Source organism: Sorex araneus, chromosome 4, assembly GCF_027595985.1.
Source record: "Sorex araneus isolate mSorAra2 chromosome 4, mSorAra2.pri, whole genome shotgun sequence".
In the NCBI taxonomy this organism is placed as follows: domain Eukaryota; kingdom Metazoa; phylum Chordata; class Mammalia; order Eulipotyphla; family Soricidae; genus Sorex; species Sorex araneus.
Window position 1 is genome coordinate 142,334,765 of NC_073305.1, and position 23,171 is coordinate 142,357,935.

Sequence of the window (23,171 nt, forward strand, 5' to 3'; positions counted from 1 at the left end):
TTCAGGGATTGACCAAGGTCATTTCAGCATCACTGGGGCTGCCGGAGTTATAGCCAGCTATCCTTCAGGGGCTATGTGGGACAGAGATCAAACTGGAATTAACATACTATCTCTCAGGTTCCCTCTAAGAATATTTTAAAGCTATTTTCTCCTACATTTTTAAAGTTTCTTATATTTGCAGGTATTCTTCATTTTTGTTATTGTAAAAAGGTTCCCCCCATATATCTTCTAAATGGCTATTTGAATAAACAATTAAGTTATTGCTGTATGCCTATAATTTTATGCCTTTCTACTTGACTAGTTTTTTTTGTAAAAAATTTGTTATACAGATTTTCAGAATAAAATAACCACTTTGCACACATAGCCATATAAACTAGAAAATTAATTATAAATGAAGGTGGAAGTGTGATGGGGTCAGTACCATGCAAGCTGGCCTTCAGAATGCAATGTGTCTCCTAAGAGTAAGTGCACTGTACCACCTGTGAAATACTATTAGGAAAGAAGATAGAAGGAAAGGAAAGAAAGAAAGAAACAAAGAGAGAGAGAAAGAGAAAAAGAGAGAAAGAGAATCTGAACTGAATCAGGTATTTAGGTTTATCTACAGATAATATATAAAATAGCACAATTAGGAAGCAATTAAATAAATATAGACTATAGGAAATTCTATTTGTCATATGGTCCAATACAAACTTATGACATCTTTAAAAGGAGAATAAATGAGCTATAAAAAAATCACAGCAGCGGGGGCTAGAGCTAAAACACAGCGGGTAGGGTGTTGCCTTGCACACGGCCAACCCAGGTTCGATTCCCAGCATCCTATATGGTCCCCCAAGGAGGAATTTTTGAGTGCATGAGCCAGAAGTAACCCCTGTACATTGCCGGGTGTGACCCAAAAAGCAAAAAAAAAAAAATCATAGCAGCATGAATGTCTTATTTGCATTTTATTTCAAATAACTAACTGTAATAGGATATTTTTGAGATATTTAAAGAAATACAATTGGGTAACAAAAGGGTTATCACTGTATCACTATCATTCCGTTGCTCATTGATTTGCTCCAGTGGGCACCAGTAACATCCCCATTGTGAGACTTGTTGTTACTGTTTTTGGTATATCAAATTCACCACATGTAGCTTGCCAGGCTCTGCCATGTGGGCGAGATACTCTCAGTAGCTTGCCAGGCTCTCCGAGAGGGACGGGGGAATCGAACCCAGGTCAGCCACGTGCAAGGCAAATGCCCTACCTGCTAGGGTTTATTAATTTTTTTTCAGTAGGCGTGCATCCATACATGCACCCTCTGCCTGCTTTTCAACCTTCCAGATCTATATCCACACTCCGTACTCATAATTCCACTTACTGCTGCTTATACCCTGATCATGTATAAGTGGCCACACAACTGCTCCATTCATCACACCTCACACTGCACTCACTTGTACCTTCTGTCACTGGGTGAGAACTAGCCAGGTAAGAAAAGAGCAAAACTCATCCTGCACCTCAGAGATTTCCAGTGGGGTGAACCACAAGAATTCACCCTTAGAGCACACCAAACACAAAGAAGTGACATAGAAGCCCACCAGAGAACTATTGGATAAGTTCAAGAGAAACAATATTGTAATCATCAAAGTCCTTAAAGAATAGGAAAGCATATTTGACAAAGAACCACTAGTCAAATTAATCATAAATCAGAATTTACCAGAGTTGAGGAATACAGGAACCCAGATCCAAGACATCTAAAGGGTTTCAGTGAAATTAGACCCAAAATATAAAAACTATGTAGGTCCAACTATTAACTCCAAGATACATCATAATCAGGATGACAAAAACCAAAGATAGAGAAAGAATATTGAAGGCACAAAGATCAAAGAAGGAAACCTTTTGCATAACTTCAATGTTCAGTTGTTAAAACTGAGGCAGAAAAGACTCTTGTGTAGCTTTAAAAGGGTTGACATCCAAAATTTTGCTATGGAGGAATGAAGGAATGAACATTTTTCAACGCATTTTATTGTAATGTTTTGCTTTTTATGAATAATATAAAATTCATAAAAGTTAAAATTCAACCATGGTTGAAGGGACGGGTGTTTGAGCATTGTATAACTGAGACTTAAACCTGAAAGCTTTGTAACTTTCCACATGGTGAACTAATAAAATAAAAAAAATTAAAAAAAATTCAACTATGGTTAAAGATAGATTCTAAGCTTTAAACTTGTCTGAGTCTTCATTTCTACAACATAAATGCTGCCACATATGAATGTAGTTAAAATGCTCATTAACTTCTAAGAAATTGCCCCTTATTTTTAAAATTAGTGTTGGAGTTATCTATCTCAGAGTTTCATTCGTCCTAAGTTTAATCATCCTATATCTTAAATCCAAAAGCACACAGATTTCCTCCCCACACTCCAAAGCTGCTATCATGCCCCCGGACGGACCCCCCACCTCAGGACTGAGCACCACTGAGAACTGAATCAGCTAAAAACTCCAGGCACATGGGTCGTTGTGACTGAAAACTCCAAGCCTTCTTGGAGTCAGGGTGGAACTCCTCCCGCCACGTCCTCCTACCTCCTGTATTTCTGCAAGACCCAGAAACCATACCCAGTTAAATATTCTTTATTTTCTGGAGTGTGTCATGTCCAAATTCTACAATACTGACATCCCAGGAGTAGCATAACACATTAGATGGGATGTCATGCAGAAGCCAACCAATATCCACTGACAAAAACAAGCAAGGCTTAACTTGCAAGAACACTTTAGTAAAACCTCAGACAAAGATTTACTGTCCCCATTGTGACATATAACAATTTTCACAACTTTTTTCTACAGAAATAATTTTTGATCATTCCAGTAACCATTTAATGGTAACAAGCAACATAAATTAAGGTGGGTCTGTTTTGGAGGTAGGCTTAAGTGGTGGTTGGGAAAATGGAGACTGTGGTGGAGGGACGGTGACAGTGGTGTTAGGATTGGTGTTGGAATATTGGTTGCCTGTAACAAATCAAAAATAACTTTGTAAACCATGGTGTTTAAATAAAGAGTGTATAAGCATGGGAGTGGGAGGGAAGTACATAAATTTCCAATCAGTTAACTATTTGGCATACTTCTGGGAATTAATGTCTATCTTCACATTTCCTGGTCTTTCTCAAGGTACCTGGACTCTCTTGTCCTGCACAGTTTCCACTTTGGTTATTTAAAGATCAGCAACAGTTATGCTTGAACTGTATTTCAAGTTAAATAAGGTCAAGTTCCTATTTTAGTTCATTAGATAAAAAATATGTAGAATAGTTCAAAATAAATATGGTGTCTATCAATGAAATGTTAATCTTAATTTATCTTGTATGTTTCCCCTCTCTTTTTGCACTGAAATATGTGATTTTATTTATTAATTTCTTATTGTAGTTTTAATTTCTTATGACAGTAGAACAGTAGAATTATAGTTTAGGTAGCATGGTTACAGTAGTGCTGATTTTTATGTTTTGATATACAAAGTTACTGAACCTCACTGAATATTTTAAGGAAAATACTAAAAATTATAGTAATCGCCTTTCCGGCCCCGCGCGAGATTGACCCCGGAGGCAACTGAACCACTTTGGACACGAGCGGCGCCCCCAAAATGCCTCCAAACTGTGTGCTCGGAGCTTCTGGCCCAGGCGCTGCTGGCAGGGTATGGTCTTTTCTCTCTCAACTCTTTCTTTTTGAACGCAGCGAGGCAATAGCCGGTTTTTAGACTCTACAGGAAGCCCGGGAAAGCCGATGGGCGGGACTTCTGGATCCACCCTGTGCCGGCCGACATTTAAGCACAGAGCCATGGGGGGACGCTCCTTTCCGGCCCCGCGCGAGATCGACCCCGGAGGCAACTGAACCACTTTGGACACGAGCGGCGCCCCCAAAATGCCTCCAAACTGTGTGCTCGGAGCTTCTGGCCCAGGTGCTGCCAGCGAGTGATGCAATTACCAAAAGAATTTTCCCTGGACTTCATATAGAAATCCAAAACCACGCGGCTGCTATCGCAAATATCTCTTGATTGTCAGCAACGTGTAAATGTTCCTTTTTGGCAGGGCTTAACGTGGGGGGAAACTCCAAACAATAGTACTAAGTTTTTTGTTGAAGGGTAAAAGATTGTAGCGATAGAATTTTAGGCAGAATTTTCCCTGGACTTTATATAGAAACCCAAAACCGCGCGGCCGCGGCAGCCTAATGTCATCTAATCATCAGCAATATGAAATGGTTCCTTTGTAATGGGTTGGACTTTGGGGGGACCATAATAGGGTTAAAGTTTGTAGCGACGTGTAATTTCTGGCTGTACTTTCCCTGGACTTTATACAGAAATTCAAAGCCGCGAGGCCGCTGCCATGGCCGCGCAACCTATTGTCATTTAATCATCACCAATATGAAATGGTTCCCTTTTAACGGGTCGGACTTTGGTGGGAAATCCTAACAAGAATAGTAAGTCTTTTGCTGAAATATTGAAGGCTACCAAAGTGGTAGCCATCTCTATAGACTGAACTAAGCCATATCCCCACGCCGGCTGAGAAGAAATATCCTTCTTTCTCGGGAAGAAACGCGGCGTGGCGTTAACCATAGTATGATGTCCATTAAGCTGACACGGACCTGGTGGCGTGGGAATTGGATACAAGGGAATAAATTATTATGTACTTGGAACAACGGGACGCTGGTGGAATCTCGAGCCAGGGCCGATACCAGCGTATTACTTTTGGTTCCAGAAACTGCTTGCAGACATTCTACCAGACTATCAACTAAGCCAGAGCCCCACGCCGGCTGATGATGAGAAATAACCATCTTTTTTGGTTTGTTTTCCCTTTGTCAGGCAGCGTGGTGATTACTAAACAGGCGTGATCTCGGTGGCGCAGGACGAGGGGGGAAAAAATAGAAAAGTTATGTAACAAACAGCGGGACTTAATATCTACATTCTCAGCAATGGAGAGCTATCAAATGCTTCCTTGACAGTAGGACTGTCTTTTCTTTTTTGGGGGGAAACCCTAGCAACAATAGTGAGTTATGTGTTGAAACATGGACTGTAACCAAGATAAAGCGTAAACGAAGTGAAACTTATCACTTTCAAGGGCGGGGACTCGGGAGGCGGGAGGGGGCGGGAGATAAATGGGGTGGTTGGTGATGAAATATAGGCACTGGTGAAGGGAAGGGTGTTTGAGTATTGTATAACTGACATAATCCTGAGAACTATGTAACCCTCCACATGGTGATTCAATAAAATTTAAATTAAAAAAAAAAGATTAAAAAAAATAAAAATTATAGTAATCATATATGTATTTTAGAGTCCATGTCTACAGTGCAAGCAAGCAATCTTTTCATCACTTCAGATTTTTGAACTATAGCTTCAACAAAGAAAAATTATTCAAATTTTTAAAAAATTTTTATTATTTTTAAATTTTATTTGGGCTGCACACACCCAGCAATGTTTAGGGTGCCCTGGGGCCATTCATGGACCATTCAAAGCAACCAACTTGGCTAGCATGTCAATGCAAGTATCAGAGAATGCAGACCTGATAGGGCCTTGTGGTATAGGAGATACCCAGAGTCACCCTGTCAATGTGTGAGGCCCTCTAGAGTTGCACCCAGTGACACTCAGGCATGTAGTACCAAGAAATTTAATCAAACCCAAGGTTGGGACCAGGCAAGGCATGTGCCTTAACCCCTATAATACTCTTTTCCAGTACTTAAAGTTTTAACTCATAGTGAAAACAAATTGAACAGGAAAAAAGTAGTAACTCACCAAGTCACATTCTGTAGCTTATTTGTAAGACTGGTTTATAAAATAAGAAAAAAAAATTGGGTTCTATTGAATAATCTTGCTTAAGAGCAATACCTTAAAATTTATGCATCATTTGGCAGAAAACATTACATATATATAGTAGACAGATTATTTCTCCCATGGGTTTTGTTGGTATTTGTGTCTTACAACTAAACATGAGGGATAGTAATCAGGTCTTAAGAAGTCTTGTTTCCTTAAGCAACTGACCAAGCATGAATGGTTCTCACTGACCCTATATATGAAGAGAAGTTAAGAAAATATAAGTTATTGTTTGATCAAGTTTCTCATCTTTGAAGTGAATGTTCTCAAATGCAGCTAAAACTTCATTCTGAAACAGTGAATTTCTATTAGAATGATTTGAGGAATTCTTAAAGTTTTAATTCCTGTGACTAAAGAAAAATGGGCCAGAGTGATGGTACAGCAAATAAAACACTTGCCTTGCTCGTGGCCAACACAGATTTGATCCCTGGCCCCACACACAGTCCCTTGAGCACTCTTCATAAGCAGAGTCAGAAATAAGCCATGAGAAATTGCAAGTGTGCTTCCCCTCCCAAAAAAGGGGGGGAAATGGCACACAAGTATTACATATTTATAATAAAAATATATACCTATTAATATCATAGAAGTTTAAAGTCATTTTTCTATAGGTACTCTGCTTTCTAATCAAAATTCTGCTATAAGAAAATGATTGATGCTGGCTTCTGGATTAGACTCAGCAGGCCTATAGAACTGTGGCTATGCAGATATGCTTTTCTGCTCCAGAAAATTTCCTACATATTTCTTCTCTGACTCCTCCCAGAGGTACAAAGAGGAAGAGATCAAGTGAGTGGATGTTTATGTAAGGCAGTTCTTGCCTACTGAGAGAGAAAATTAGGCCCAACTGGTCATGTTTATTTAAACAAGTTTCTAATTTTAAAAAGTAATCTATCTATCATATTTTTAGAATAAATGATAGAAGTTCTCAAAATATTTTACAAATTGTTTTTGTTCTCAATTTTTATTTTTAAATATGAGAATTTGAGGCCACAAACGATTTTGCTTTCCTTTTAATTTTTCCAGTCTCTTTATTCCCTGTTCAAAAATGTTACTAAATAGAAAAATGGTTTGACATTCAGCTAGCTGTGATGCCAGCGTTCTCTGGAATGTTGTGTGGTGTTGTACAGTGACTTCCATGGAATTCAATCCCTATTTGTCAAGAGCTCCCACTTATTTTAATATCATATGTTGGAAAAAGTGGGGGAAAGTAAAACAATTCAACAGGCCCCCTGACTAAATTGTGAGTTAACCTTTGAAAAATGTAATGAATGGCAAAGAAAGATGTTCTAGTAAGGCTTAACCTGATTTTCATTAGGTTAAGGCTACATTTTTTAGTCTAGTCCTAAAAGTAAATTGTGTTTAAGTAGGAAGGGTGTGTGTGTGTGTGTGTGTGTGTGTGTGTGTGTGTGTGTGTGTGTGTGTGTGAGCGCGCGTGCGCACGCGCAACTCAAGCTGAGAGTTGAAAGGAACCTATAATCTTCGGAAAGAACTGAAAAGTAAGACAGATGTGTGCTTTATTTCTCAGACCCACTAACACCTAACTGGTCTGAGAAGGGACCCGTATCCAGTTGACACTGGTTTGGACTGACCTTCATCTTTTTGTCTATCTAGATTCTTAAGATTAATAACTGAGCTCTGCTCTCGGCCTCTCCTATCCCTCCAGCTCCTCCAATGAGTCACATAGAAAGGAATGCCTGACTCCCAAATTCAACCAGGACTTTCAGGGCACACCCGTTCCAGAACCTCAATTTCCTACCTCAATCTTTGGATAGGGACAGAAGACATATAACAATAATGGATACCCTAGCAACTGTGCTCTGATTATTTTAGTATAAAACAGTAGCAAGATACTAAAATGCTCGGGGGAATCTTCGCAGCAGGCACAGAGATTGGTTGTCTGATATAGGTGAAGCCAGCCCAAGCCTCCCCACTTCCCACCCTGCATGGTAAGGATATGATGGAAGCCTGGGAAGCTTATTCCAATTAAGGCATCTGAGTTTATCTGAAGGAAGGAAGTTGTCCTTGAGCAGTGTGTGTGTAGCACAACATCTCCCCTCCACATCCGGCCAGGTGGCAAATTGGGCCAGGCACACTCATCTGGTAATGCTGACACTGAGGCAGTGAGGGACATGATCCCAGTGCTAATAAGGCAGCATAAATGAGTCATCTTCAGAGGTAATCGTCAGGAAAAGCCAAGCCTCCACATCAGTGAGAGATTTGGACAAAGGGAAACGGTGACTAGTAACAAAAAGGTTCCAGGCTTTGTCAATTGTAAATCACAACAGGCTACATTTTTCAGTCTAGTCCTAAAAGTAAATTGTGTCGAAGTAGGAAGGGTGTTTGTGTGTGTGTGTGTGTGTGTGTGTGTGTGCAACTTAAAAATTCAAATTTAATTTTCATCCTGCTAAAATAAAAAAAAATCAAAGGACAAAAGACAAAAATAAACAAATAAACCCTCCCTGTTTTGTGCATTGGATTATGATGTCAACACAATTAAAAAGTGTGCATTATATTGGGTACATCAAATTTAGGCTTATGTACTCAGAATTTTTTTCTTTTTAGGTTATACCCGGCGATGCACAGGGGTTACTCCTGACTCATGCACTCAGGAATTACTCCTGCCAATACTAGGGGGACCATATGGGATGCTGGGAATCAAACCCGGGTCGGCCACTTGCAAGGCAAATGCTCTACCCACTGTGCTATTGCTCCAGCCTCTCCGAATTCTTAACTATGGTGACTCCTGGGAAAGCATTTTTTTTATGTGTACATTGTTTAGAAAATAAAGGAAGCTAAAGGAAATCAGGATACAGAGATGAATAAGTAAAATACAGAATCATTGGGAGAAAACTGTCTGTTTTTAAGAGAAATAAAAAAACCCAATATATGCTGGTTTCTAATTTGCACCCTGGCTCAAGTTCATTTCACATGGGCAATTCTCCTATTTACATTTAAAAGAGAAAATGCAGGTTGTCTCTGGTAACACTCTTTGAAAAACACAAAATGCCCAGAGAAAGGACTGCAAAGAATTTAGAAAAAGGAAAATAAAAGCAATAGTCCCATAGGATTAGAGCACAAAGAAAAACCTGGAAGACTGGCTCCATTATAAGAAATTCAAAAGAAAATCTAATACTATCTGTTGAAGTAAACATCATTTTTCCTAAGAGAATTAGGTTATCTCCTATCTACCAAAGTGTTCCTCTGAATAATGTTCTGAAAAGTGCCTGATAATGGTATAAAACAATTATTTTTACTTTCAAATAACAATGTAATGTAATTTCCCCTGGATTGTTTCTACTGGGAAGCATTATTTTAAAAACATTCTTATCTACAAATGCAAAACAAAAATAATTCTCTTTCCTTTAATGTTTATCATTGGCATGTAAAACAGACCCAACTGCATTACTTGACATACAAATTTTAGCTTTCTCAAGCAAAAGAAAATGAACACTATGATAGAGAAGATGATTAAAGTGAATTGAGGTTTCACAGGTAGGATTCATAAATTATCATTGCTAAGTTTTTATACACTAAGATAAGTCAGTACCAAATACTTAGCCAGTCTTGAGAAATCCTGGAAAGTTTTTTGTTCTCAACTCCCTCTCTGAAGGATTCCTTAGGGTTGCAAGTTGTGTGTCTCATTACCCTGATGAGCTGACTTCGTTTAATGGGCTAGTATAGGACGTTGAAGAGACCAGTTGTTTAGTCTATTGTTTGACTCTGGGTCTTGAAATGACCTGGCATGGAAGCTCTACCCACAGAGTGCTACTGATAGAATTGACAGTGAGAAACCCTTTTCTGGAGTTAGAATGAGGAACCGGAAGAAAGTCAGAGTTTGAAAGATTGGGCAGAAGACAAAGGATTCCTACAGAAAAGCAAGCAATCAGAAGCAACGAGTCAGTAAAAACTGGAGGCAGCAGAAGTTCTGAGATGGAGAAAAGATAAAGAATAGAAAAATATTAGAGTATAACTATGAGGGAAAATTAACTAGAGAATAGGTGAGTCATCAAAGTGGTTGACAACTAAAACAGGGAACTATAAATGCCAGCTATTGAGAACAGAATTTCTAAAGGATTTTCCCATTTCTGTTCTATGAGTTTTGCTTCTGGGTCCCAGAATATCCTTTAATAAGCCTCTATGTCCAGATACAGAAAAATGACTAATAAAATAAAACACATTTTAAATGTTTTTCATAATAAATAGAAATGACTTATTTAAAAAGTTCAATTTTTGTTTTCAGTTAGCTACAACTAACAAAAACCATAAATGTGTTTGAAAATCATGAAAATGTTATGCATAATCAATATGCTTTTTAGATCTTAAATCAGAAGATTTTAAAAATAAACTAGAAGAAATATGTAGCTGTAAAGTGAAATGTAATACCCAGTTATTTGATTACCTAATTCATTTTTACATTTTGCAGTCACAATTAAACTCAATGGAGCAAGAATGGATCTTCCCCTTCTCAAATTTTCTAAACTCGTATAAATAGTACTGGAGCAATAGCACAGTGGGTAGGGCATTTATTTGCCTTGCACACGGCTGACCTGGGTTCGATTCCTCCGTCCCTCTTGGAGAACCTGGCAAGCTACCTAGAGTATCCTGCCCTCACAGCAGAGCCTGACAAGCTATCCGTGGCATATTCGGTATGGCAAAACCAGTAACAAGTCTCACAATGGAGATGTTACTGGTGCCCGCTCGAGCAAATCGATGAACAATGGAGGAACAGTGCAACAGTGCTACAGTGCTACATATAAATAGTGTAGAGTGGAGGAATGTTTTAATAAAATTATCAAGATGAGGGGCAGAAAGGTAGTTCAATGTACTGAACGTATGCCTTACACAGGGAGCCTGGGTTTAATTCCTGGTCTTAGTTCCTGAGTTTAATCCCTGAAGCTCTACCAGAAATGACCCCAAAGCACAGAGCCAGGAGCACTGCTGGGTAAGACCCAAAACTAAAAATTAAGAAAAACAAAACAAAGCAAGATGCATTCACTATCTGTTACTTAATGAGAATAAATCATATTCCTGTACAATCTCCTGTTGCGGTTCAACTCTGGTTAATTTGCCATGATAAGCAACCAGGCACTTAGAACACTGAATTTTCAATGTGATAAATACTGTTTGAAATAATAGAGCTTCTGCAAGTGGAAAAAGATGACAAGGGTTGGAGTAAGAGCCTTAAAGATAATGTGAACCACTGCCCTCTTCTGGACAGAATCATAGTTCAACAGTGTGCAGATGTGTGGAAAGATCTTTCAAGTGTTTCTAAATCACTTCAATAATAGTTAATGACTGTTTACCACAAGCTAGTTTGTCTGGCATGCTGGGAAAAATCCCAAGAATATATTAATTTTCACCTCCCTTTGAAAATCTAACAGATCAGCAGGGTTAGTCAAATATCCCAGTAATGAACATAACCTCACTTTTGATTTGATGCAGAATAAAGTATCAAATTAAAGTTTTTATGTATTGCTGCAACTAAATTTTTTCCCATTCTTTGTAAAATGCTTTTGCTCTAGCTAGATGGAGGATGGAAACGTGTATACAAAATAAGCTGAACTGAAGAAAATTCTTGGAATACCAGACACAAAATACAGTAAAACAATATGTCATAGATGGATTAAAACATTAAAATGAAGAGTGATGTATGTCACTCTATTCATAGTGACAAACCTGGCCTAAGTAAAGTTAATCTTGAGGTTCCTCATTTTGCCAAAGTTGTTCAGTCATGTTATGGTTGCCAACTCACCTTTACAGTGTAACTCCTGCCTTTTGCATTGCACACAAAAATTCACTCTTTGGCACATTAAGGTCTATGGACATTTCAGAAAGTGGAATTGTTTGATTTCAAGCCTATATGAATGGCCAGGGAAAACAAGGTCTAGAAGAACTGGTCAATGGTTGGAATCAACTGCAAGTGTGTGTGGGGTGGAAGGTAAGTAAGAGCAGGGACCTGGATGACATTAGTATCTGTAAATGATCATGCTGGACAAGAACTCAGTGTTAAAAGTAGGTAAAGGGATATACTGGATAACCTTTCAGCATCTGTATTGCAAACCACAATGCCCAAATGAGAGAGAGAGGAAGAGAGAGAGAGAGACAGCAAAGAGAGAGAGAGCAAGAGAGAGAGTGGAGGGAGTGAGAATGACAGAGAGAGGGAGGAGTGAGAGAGAGAGAAAAGGGAGAAAGAATTAGAGAGGAGAGAGAGAGAAAGAGAGAGAGAGAGAGAGAGAGAAGAAAAGCACCTGCTAGAGAGGCAGGCTGGGGGTGGGGAGGGAAGTGATGGGAGGGAAATTAGAAATTAGGGAAACTGGTGCTAGGAACATACACTGATGGAGGGATGAGTGTTGGAAAACTGTATGACTGAAGCATAATCATGAACAGCTTTGTAATATAGAATCACTTTCTATATCACAGTGATTCATTTAATAAAATTTAAAATATGAAATTAAATTTATAGGGATTGAAAGATTAAAAAATAATAAAGCCTATATGAGTGTTACACAGGCAGTAAGTCTAAGATCCTAATACACTCTCCACATGGTGAAACCTTAGGTGCCAAACTGGCATGAGGCCATCCATTTCACTTCCTTGAACTTCCAGGGAAGGGTGAACAAGTAATTGGTCAACTATGTTCTGAGTTTTTTGACCATGACATAATTCAATAGCACATCTAACAGTAATATAACAGAGACAGTCTATTTAATAGGCATGGTACAGAGGAGAACACAAATATTTTTATACAGACATTTATAGAAAAAGGGGCAGTGACCCTATTTGTTTTTTTATTGTTCAACAGAAAGTATGCATAAAAATTTTGCCCATTGAAAACTATGATTTTCACCTATGAAAAACAGTATGAACACTCTCAGTAAAGTAAAAACTGAGGAGCTGTACAGTCTAACAATTTCACTTCTGTGTATCTACACTCAGGCCACAAAAACATACCTTCAAAAGGACATATGCACACCATTATTCATAGCAGCACTGAGCACCATGGCTAGGATATGGATTCAATAACTGATGAATGGATTATTAAGATTTGGTATATACACAATGGAATATGATGCAGCTGCAAGGAAAGTTGAAATCATGCGATTTGCTGCAACTTGGATGGAACTGGAGAATATCATGTTAACAGTGAAGTAAGGCAAAAAAATGACAATCACAGGATAATCTCACGTATCTGTAGAGTGTAGAATAATTGGACAAGGGAATTAAAGGTAGTAAAAAAGAGATAACTGGTCATTTTTAACCCAAGAGTATCGGAAGGGAAAGGTCAGAGAGGGAATGAAATGGGGGGTAGCAAGAAGTGGATGGGAAGTAACAGAGGGCAGGGGTCAATAGCCTCAGGTACATCGGTGGTCTAGAAGAGTGGCATGGCTATAAATCCAAACTACAGAGTCAACAACACAGAAAGCACGAAATCCAAATCACAACTGAACTTTAAAAATGTGCCTGTCAGTATACTGGGATTCTTGGTGGTGGAATATGAGCACTGGTGAAGGGATGGGTATTCGAGCATTGTATAACTGAGATTTAAACCTGAAAACTTTGTAACTTTCCACATGGTGACTCAATAAAAAATTAAAAAAAAATAAATTAAAAAAAAATGTGCCTGTCAGGCTGGGGGTTGGGAAGAAGAAACTGGGCCAGTGGTGAAGGGATCTTGACAAAGGTAGTGGGATTGATTGGTGTTGAGACATTGTATACCTAAAACTTAACTGTGAATAAATTTGTAAACCAAGGTGCCTTAATTAAAAAATAAAGTATGCAGAATGGACAAAATAAAAAGAGAAAATTGTGCTTCTCAGTTTATTTTGCATCTCCAATTGTGGGAAGTTAATACCACCCTGTCGAGAAAAGAATGGGGTTTCCCTTCTGCATCTCCTTTCTACCAGCCGACTGGAGTTTCACTTAGAGGTGAAAATAGTTTCTTTGTTACAATATCCTGATTGGACAGGGTCAGACAGGCAACCACCCAAATTTTAAATGGCTATAGAAATACAAGTAATATCCACAGTGGCTGATGCTTCTCAGGGTTTACTTCTAACTCTGCACTCAGGAATCATTTCTGGTAGATTTGAGGGACCAAACAGGATGCTGAGGATTGAATCCAGGATAGCAGCATGTAAAGAAACTGCTTTACATTATTATGTTATCATGCCCTGGAAAAAATTTTATCTTACGTCTTGTCTAAAATTTATAGTTGGCCCCACCTGAACCTTCATGTGTGATGGCAGCACCCACCCAGTGGAATGGATTCATACCAAGCTGGTAAGCCCCAGCCTGATGTCACTCTCAGGTAAGAATCCCTCTGAACTGTCTAAAGCCAGACAACCATGATCAATCCCCAACCTAGGAGGCAGCCCTATCTCATGGAACAGAGTTGTGCCAAGTTTGCTAGCCCTGTCCCTGCCACACGTCTCAGCAGAGAATCCCCTAGGTCCAGGCAGTCCTGGCCCTTACCGTCTCAGGACCTTTTCCTGGCCTTCTGATTGGAGAGAGAGTTGAAGCACTAGGCATATTGAAGAAGCGGAGGAGCCCACCTGTGCTAATGGACAAAAAGCCCTGGATTGATTCCAAGTACAGGCCTCTCTATTGCCCCAGATGAGGATTTCAAAGCGATAATGATTAAACTGATCACTGAATTGAAGAAATCTATAGGGACAAAAGGAAGGGAGGGACGAAGGGAGAGACGAAGGGAGGGAAGGAGGGGGAAGGAGGGATGAAGGAAGGAAAAAAGAATGAGAGGGAAAGAAAGAAAGAAAGAAGGAAAGAAAGAAAGAAGGAAAGAAAGAAAGAAAGAAAGAAAGAAAGAAAGAAAGAAAGAAAGAAAGAAAGAAAGAAAGAAAGAAAGAAAGAAAGAAAGAAAGAAAGAGAAAGAAAGAAAGAAAGAAAGAAAGAAAGAAAGAAAGAAAGAAAGAAAGAAAGAAAGAAAGAAAGAAAGAAAGAAAGAAAGAAAGAAAGAAAGAAAGGAAGGAAGGAAGGAAGGAAGGAAGGAAGGAAAGAAGGAAGAAAGGAAGGAAGGAAGGAAGGAAGGAAGGAAGGAGAGGAAGAAGAGAGAGGAAGAGAGAGAAAGAAGAGAGAGAAAGAAAGAAAGGAGAGGGAGAAAAAGAGAGAAGGAGAGAAAGAGAGAAAGAAGGAAGCACTGTAGCACTGTCGTCCCATTGTTCATCGATTTGCTCGAGCAGGCACCAGTAACATCTCCATTGTGAGACTTGTTGTTACTGTTTTTGGCATATTGCAATATGCCATGGGTAGCTTGCCACGTTCTGCCATGCGGGCAGGATACTCTCGGTAGCTTGCCGGGCTCTCTGAGAGGGATGGAGGAATCAAATGGAAGGCAAACACCCTACCAGCTGTGCTATCGCTCCAGAAGAAAAAAAGTATTTCAACCAGCAATCATAGACCTGAGAGCATAATAGGATGAATCCCACTTGACAGTGATGTATCATGTATTAATATATTAGTATATTTGATTAACTAAGATTCTTTTGGGAGGGGGCACACCCAGCTGTACTCAGGTATCACTCTTAATGGTGCTTGGGTGACCATCTGTGAATGGCTTTCTGGAGTAGGCAAAGTGCACAGCCAGCATCTTACCTTAGGCTATCTCTCTACCTGCATTCTCAGGTTTTAGTCTTTTCTGCAAAACCATAATAATAAAACTGTGTAATGTAAAATGAAGACAAATTCTCAGATCAGTGGAATAGAATTGGGAGCTCAGAGACAAATATTCAGATATATTGGCAGCTTATTTATGACAAGGGCTAGTTCATGAACTTCAGTATGAATTGTCCCTTCATCAGAGTCCTGGGAAAATGCAAAAACACATGCGAGGACAGAAATTAGATGCCTATATGATACTGTACATAATGGTTAATTAAGAATGGTCACAGAACTTGATATCAAGCTCATTTCTATAAAACATATTGAGGAAAACATAGGGGGGGACTCTTTAAGATCTTAAGAGTACACTTCAATGACATGATGCCATTACAAGGAAATTAAAAGCAAAGCTAAACAAATGGGGAAACGGAACTACATTAAACTCAAACACTTCTATATGGCAAAAGAAATGAGGCATAAAATGTAGACACCACACTGTGAGGAAACATTCAAACATAATGAGACAAAGGGCTAATATCTAAGATATATAAAGCACTCTCAAAACTCAAACACAGCAACAAATAAAAGGAGTGACATAAATGATAATTGGAAATGATCACTCTGGACAAAAACTGAGTGCTGAAAAGTAAAACGATATGCACGATACCCTTTAGTAACAGTATTGCAAACCACAGTGAAATGAGAGAGAGGGGGTAGAAGAGAAAGAGAGGAAGAGAGAGAAAGGCAGGCAGGCTGTAGGGCAGAGCTGGGGAGGGGGTAGTGGGAGGGAAACTGGGGACATTGATTGGTGATAGAAAATGTGCACTAGTGAGGGGGATGGTGTTGGAACTTTATATAACTGAAGCTTAATCATGAATCTCACAGTGATTTTATTTAAAAATATTTTAATAGTACCAGAATATTGGGAAAGATAAACAGATAATGCCCCAAATATTCCATAAATATGGTCAACAGACATATGAGAAAAAGTTCATCATCACTGATTATCAGGTAAAAGCAAATCAAAATGACAATGAGGTAGCATTTCACGCTGTGAATATGGGCCTCCACTAAAAATTCTGAAAACAATAAGGACTGGCAGGGATATGACAAAAATGGAACTCTTACTCAGTTCTGATGAGACTGTTGTTTGGTTCAATCTCTTTGGAAAATAAATTGGATGCTTTACAAAAAATTAATAACTGAACATCCATATGATCCTGTATTTCACTCCTGGAAAAACTACCCTAAGAGCACAAAAACATTAATCCAAAAGGTCATCCGTATGCCTATATTTTTTGTAGCATTATATATAATAGATAAGATCTGGAAACAACCCAAAAGTCCAATAACAGATGAGTGGAAAAGGAAACCGTGGTACATACACTGCTACTCAGCTATGAGAAAAGATGAAATCTTACAGCTTGTTGAAACTAGGTTGGAATTTGTTGGAATGTTAAGGAAAGTACCAGAAAGAAAAAGAGAAATGTCAGATGATTTCATTAATTTTCAAAGTATAAGGAAACAAATCAAGGGGTTAGAGAATCTCCAATTTTAAAAATCCCTGAGATACGGCCAATAGAACTGTGATCTGAGGGTTTGTGTGGGATGGGGTGGAGGGAATTATGGAGGATCTTGGCTCTACAGTTGTGGGCATGGTGTAACAACACTGCTGTCATAAAACTGTTATATAAAACCCAAACAATAAATAATAAATAAACAAAATTTATTGAAATAATAAATTTTAAATTATTGTTAAAATAATTAACAACAAATAAATTTACTGTTAAAATAATTAATAATAGATAAATAAAATGTATTTATTTTAAATTTCCAACATTATTTTGAATGCTGAAAAATAAAAATTTCCATTTGAGAAGGTGGAGAGCTAGTACAGCAGGTTGGATGCTTGCCTTGCATATGACCAATCTGGGTTCAATTTCTGGCATCCCATATAGTTCCCCGAAGCTCATCAGGAGTGAACCCTGAGCACAGAATTTGGAGGAAACCCTGAGCACCACTGGGTGGGGCCTCAAAACAAAACAAAAAAATTGCTGTTTGAGTCCATCACATAAAAAGTAGACTTTGTTATGATAGAATCATTAAATGGATGTGTTTTAATGTTGTAGAAAGATGTATGAAAATTAATCTACCATCTCTTCTTTAGGTAAAATATGATATATTTTTACATTTTAAATTTGTTTTTGCTTGTTTATAATCAGTGACTTGACATCTGTCAATCTGTCAGAGGATCTCTCTCTCCTCAATAGAAACATATACCCAGTCAGGTATTTCTTTTCAAACCGCTACATGGGGTCATTTAATACCCAAGAAGGCAACTTTAAGAAATAGATATGAAGATGTTAAGACCTGAAATTACAATATCATCCTTCTCCAGAAGGAAAAGACTGTAAAGCATGGCATAAAGTTGGTCTTTCATACACTTCTCTGGGCATAGTATTTTTTTTTTTGCTTAATTATCTTCAAGAGCATTCTTTCCTTTTTTTTTTTTCAATTTTTTATTGAGTCACCATGTGGAAAGTTACAAAGTTTTCAGGTTTAAATCTCAGTTATACAATGCTCGAATACCCATCCCTTCACCAGTGCTCATATTCCACCACCAAGAATCCCAGTATAGCTCCACCCCACCCTCTCACACCCCTAACCCCCCAACGCCCCTAGCCCCCCCACCCTAACCCCCCCCCCGCCTGTGTAACTAATAAATTTCACTTTGATTGCATACAATATTTCAACAAAACTCACTATTATTATTTGGAGAGTCTCCCCTAAAGTCAGACCTGCTGAAAAGGAAGCATTAGATAATTTGTTTTCCATTGCTGAGGATGAAGAGGTATGAGGTCGAGTGACCACACTTAGCGGCCTCTCAGTTTTGGGTTTCTGTAATTTACTATTTTAGTAACTAAGTCCAGAGAGATATCTGCCAGAAGAAGAAAACTGCCAACCCGATCAAAAAATGGGGTGATAAAATGAACAGAAGCTTTCCTAAAGAAGAAATCCGAATGGCTCAGAGGCACATGAGAAAATGTTCCACATCACTAATCATCAGGGAAATGCAGATCAAAACAACCATGAGATATCATCTCACACCACAGAGACTGGCCCACATCCCAAAAAACAAAAGCAACCGGTGTTGGCGTGGATGCGGGGAAAAAGGGACTCTTCTTCACTGCTGGTGGGAATGCCGACTGGTTCAGACCTTTTGGAAAACAATATGGACGATTCTCAAAAAATTAGAAATTGAGCTTCCATTTGACCCAGCAATACCACTCCTGGGAATATATCCCGGAGAGGCAAAAAGGTATAGTAGAGATGGCATATGTATTTCTATGTTCATTGCAGCACTGTTTACAATAGCCAGAATCTGGAAAAAACCAGAGTGCCCCAAAACAGATGACTGGTTAAAGAAACTTTATACTATGTAGCTGTCAGAAAACATGAAGTCATGAAATTTGCATATAAATGGATCAACATGGAAAGTATCATGTTGAGTGAAATGAGTCAGAAAGAAAGAGACAGACATAGAAAGATTGCACTCATATGTGGAATATAATATAACTGAGAAGTACAAGTTGGCATTCTTTCCTTTTCCCTTCTCTTTCCTTTTCAAGATCAAGGACAGAGATTGTGACTTCTCTGAAGGTGATGGAATATAAGTATTTGAGAAGGATGATAATGATGTTCTGTGTGATGTCTGAAAGGGTAACCAAGCAAAAGTCACAACCATTAGCTTTTATTCTTGACTTTGCTATCATTCAAGGTCAGCATGTGGCTATGATAAACTTCCTTGACCTTAATCTTCATGTCTATAAAACCAAGGCTGTGACATTTGACACCTACCTCCTCTAAGGCATGCTTACAAGGATTAATGTTACAATAATGCTGAAGGGCAGACCTTTTAATAAAAGCAGCTAATTATAAGCAAAGCACCAACAGATGAGTGTAAAAATAGTCTAACCATATATTTTTTGAACATGAATATATAGGTTTATTTTAGCACCATTTGTAGGAGACACTGTCCTTTCTTCATTGTTATACTCAATGGTGAAAACAGAAATCATTTCCTCTACCATCAAGGTAAGTTTACTTGTTCTTGCCACTTCTAGGCAATAAAGTACTGAAAGTCCTAACCAGAAAAATTAGACAAGAAAAAGATTTTAAAACATATTAATTGGAAAAAGTAAAATTATCTGCAGATCTGCAGATGATAGGACCTTCTATATAGAAAACCTGAAAGACTCCTAAAATGTTACAATTAATTTCAGTAAAGTTGCCGATACAAACTCAACATACAAAAATCAGTTGTGCTTCTACACATTAACAATGAACTATTCAAAGAAAGAAATTACAAAAAATTTCATTTACAAAAGGAATAAAATAAAATAGCTCCAGAAAAGAAAAAAAATATACCTAGGACTAAACTTAACTCTGGAAAGACTTGTGTGTGGAAAACTATAAAATATTGATAAAAGAAGTTAAAAAATAAACAAATGAAAATTTCCCCTTATTAATAGATTGGAAAACAACATTATACAAATATATACACTGTTCAAAGCCATCTACATTCATGTTTATAAATACATATCAAATAACTTTTACCAAAATTCCAGCATTTTAAAATCCAAAAATTAAACATAATAATTAACATTTTTTTCAACTATTTACTTTTGATAAAGATAGTACATAAAGCTAGTACTTTATGTATTGTCCACAAAACTGACTTAGTGAAAAATGATTTAATTTTCAAAATACAGCTTAAAGGTTATATTATTTAAATATAAAAATATTTTTAAATGTTTAGCAGTATAAAAAACTCACTCCATTAGGACTTACGACCCACATTTTACTTTTTTTTTTTTTTTTTGCTTTTTTTTTGTGGGGGGGTCACACCCAGCGATGCTCAGGGGTTACTCCTGGCTTTGCACTCAGGAATTACTCCTGGCGGTGCTTGGGGGACCATATGGGATGCCGGGGATCGAACCCGGGTCGGCCGCGTGCAAGGCAAATGCCCTACCTGCTGTGCTATCACTCCGGCCCCCCCACATTTTACTTTTAATTACATAATTTACTACTCATGAAATAATAAAAGTAATAATAATAGTAAATTATAACATATGGAGTTAGATTGTGTTTCAGTTTTGTTTTTTTTCTGGTTTTGGGTCACACATATCTGTGCTTAGTGCTTACCCCTGGCTCTGTACTTGGGGATCACTCCTGGTGGGCTTGGGAGTCAATATGGGGTGCCAGGAATCAAACCTGGGTTGACCTCTTCCAAGGAAATCCATCCTGTACTATACTATCTCTCTGGTGCCTAAACTTTCTTTTTAGAATATAAATTTTTATACAGAACATTATTCAGCTCTATCATATTTTTTCTTATGATTTTCTTATCTAAAAAAATGGGAATCTAATTTCTACTCTGTCTTTTCGTGGGGAACCTCTAAAGTATATTATAAAAGAATATATTTGTACAATTGAATTTAGAATCACAAAACACAGTAAAACTATAATTTTATTTATGTAAAAAGTCAGTCTGGCAATATTTAGCAATATTAATCACTGGAGAAAAGTGAATGAGACTGAGTTTTAGGGGCAGGAGAGACAGTACAATGGGTAGGGACCTTGCCTTGCACGTGGCCAACCTGGGTTTGAAACAGGGCACCCATATGGCCCTCTGGGACTACCAGGAGTAAGCTTTGTGGCACAGAAACCAAAACCAAAAAAATCAAAAGATTGAGACTGACTTTCAGTTGTGAGAATCAAGAGACAGTGAATACCTATCCTCATAAATATTTCACAACCACAGAAGTTCCTAGGTCTTCCCAAAATAACAACTCTAGGTAAATAACTGGGAACCCAAAGATGAAAGGAGTCCTGGTCAAGGATCGGATCTATGACCTGATCTTGATTCTAATAAGTTTAAGTTCATTCAGAAGAGTCTAAGTTGATAGATTTATAGTTGAGGGCTGTGATGTTATTAGAATATAAACATCTATGGAAAGCTTAGTATTTTTTCCTGTAGGAACATTACTTTGTTAGGGGCCAGGAAATGATACAACAATATTCTCTGAGACAACCAGAGTATGCTCTCCCATGTGATGAGATTATTATAAAAGGAAATTAATTGACTTGCTGCATGTGTGTTTTATTATAGTCCACTTTTTTTATCTTATTAAAACATTTTTTCCAATGGACAACAAATGCTTCACACATTCCTTGTGGTCAGAAAAATCCATAGATGCTTAAATGCCTGAAAGCATTGATTTCTTTTCATAACAGCTTTATCTCTGTGCTGAAATAAAATGAAATCTTGTCTACAACCCCTCTCTTGCACCTAATAATAGATAAAGGAATCTGTTCGTTTTGAGTAGAGTAACCATCACACTTAGGAAAAATAAAACCTTTTTTTAAAAAAATTTATAGACAGTCCTTAAAAATGCATTTACCTGAGCAATTATGTCTATAATTTCTGAATAACTATGACATCTTCTTACACAGGATCGGGCCAAAAAGTCTTCTACCAGGCGTGTTCCAATGCCATATCCCCTGTGAACGAAAGAAAGAGTATGGTCTAAAAACAATGTCTGAGTAATTTGAAATCAGTACTTTAGAATAGATACGTCTATGTAGCACTGGCACTAGTAACAATCTAAACCAAATGTGTCAATGACTATTTGGTAATGGCTCCTTTATTTGTTTTCACAGACCATGGAAACAGAGAGCACCACATCTAGGAAATACAACTAGTCTCTCACAAGCAGTAGAGTCTTATTAGTATAAAGGTTAGTATAAAGGTTGGATAAAACTTGACAGTGGGAATTAAAACTAAAGTATATTGGTATGTGCAGTCCAACGTCTCTCACAGTTAATTGAATTCCTCATCTTTGCCCAATAATACAATCAGAAAGGGTCTAGTTAACTTGTCTGTTACAAGTGTAGTATCTGGATATTTATTATTTTGGCGTAATTATTATGGTAGGAGGGCAGGTATATCTGGGATTGGCTCCGAAAGAAGGAAAGAAGGGAATAAAGAAATAAATTTGTGTTAGCAGTAGTAGTTTTAGCAGTCATAATTGAAATTCAATGCAAAGAAGAAGAGTAAGGTGTGGAAAATTCATGTTTCATTCCAGGAAACTGAGTCTATGGGGACTTGCAAAAGGGTATTTGTATTTTTTGTAGTTCGACCCTAGCAAATGGACTGGAGCACAGCGGGCAGGGCATTTGCCTTGCACGAGGTCGGCCCGGGTTTAACTTCTCTGTCCCTCTCAGAAAGCCCGGCAAGCTACCCAGAGTATTTCGCCCACATGGCAGAACTGGCAAGATACCCGTATTCGATATGCCAAAAACAGTAACAACGAGTCTCACAATGGAGACGTTACCGGTGCCACTCAAGCAAATTGATGAACAACGGGACAACAGTACTACAGTGCAGTGCTACCCTAGCAAATAAATAAATAGTAACTCAAGTACAATTATGAGAGCATCTTATTGAGATATAATAATACAACTGAGTATGTGACCAGGAGTGCTGAACAGACACCTTTAACAAGATAAACCTAAAGATTTGAATTGATTAAGGACATAGGAGCTTTGGTGAGGGGAAGGGGAGGGTGGAAGGGTGGATCACACTTATCAGTGCTCAGAGGTTATTTTTGTTTTTTTTGCTTAGAGTTAATTCTGGAAATACTCAAGGGATCATATGTAGTCCTTGGATGGAAA

The 23,171-nt window shown here is 38.0% G+C and overlaps 1 protein-coding gene across 1 annotated transcript in view; it reads right to left on the bottom strand.

Moving 5' to 3' along the window:
• Positions 1–23,171, bottom strand: part of TRAPPC3L (trafficking protein particle complex subunit 3L) — a 43,155-nt gene that overhangs the window by 13,687 nt on the left and 6,297 nt on the right. Inside the window, exon 3 of the mRNA XM_004614009.1 lies at positions 21,899–21,998. Within this exon, the coding sequence (XP_004614066.1) occupies positions 21,899–21,998 (100 nt within the window). The remainder of the gene's footprint in view (positions 1–21,898; positions 21,999–23,171) is intronic.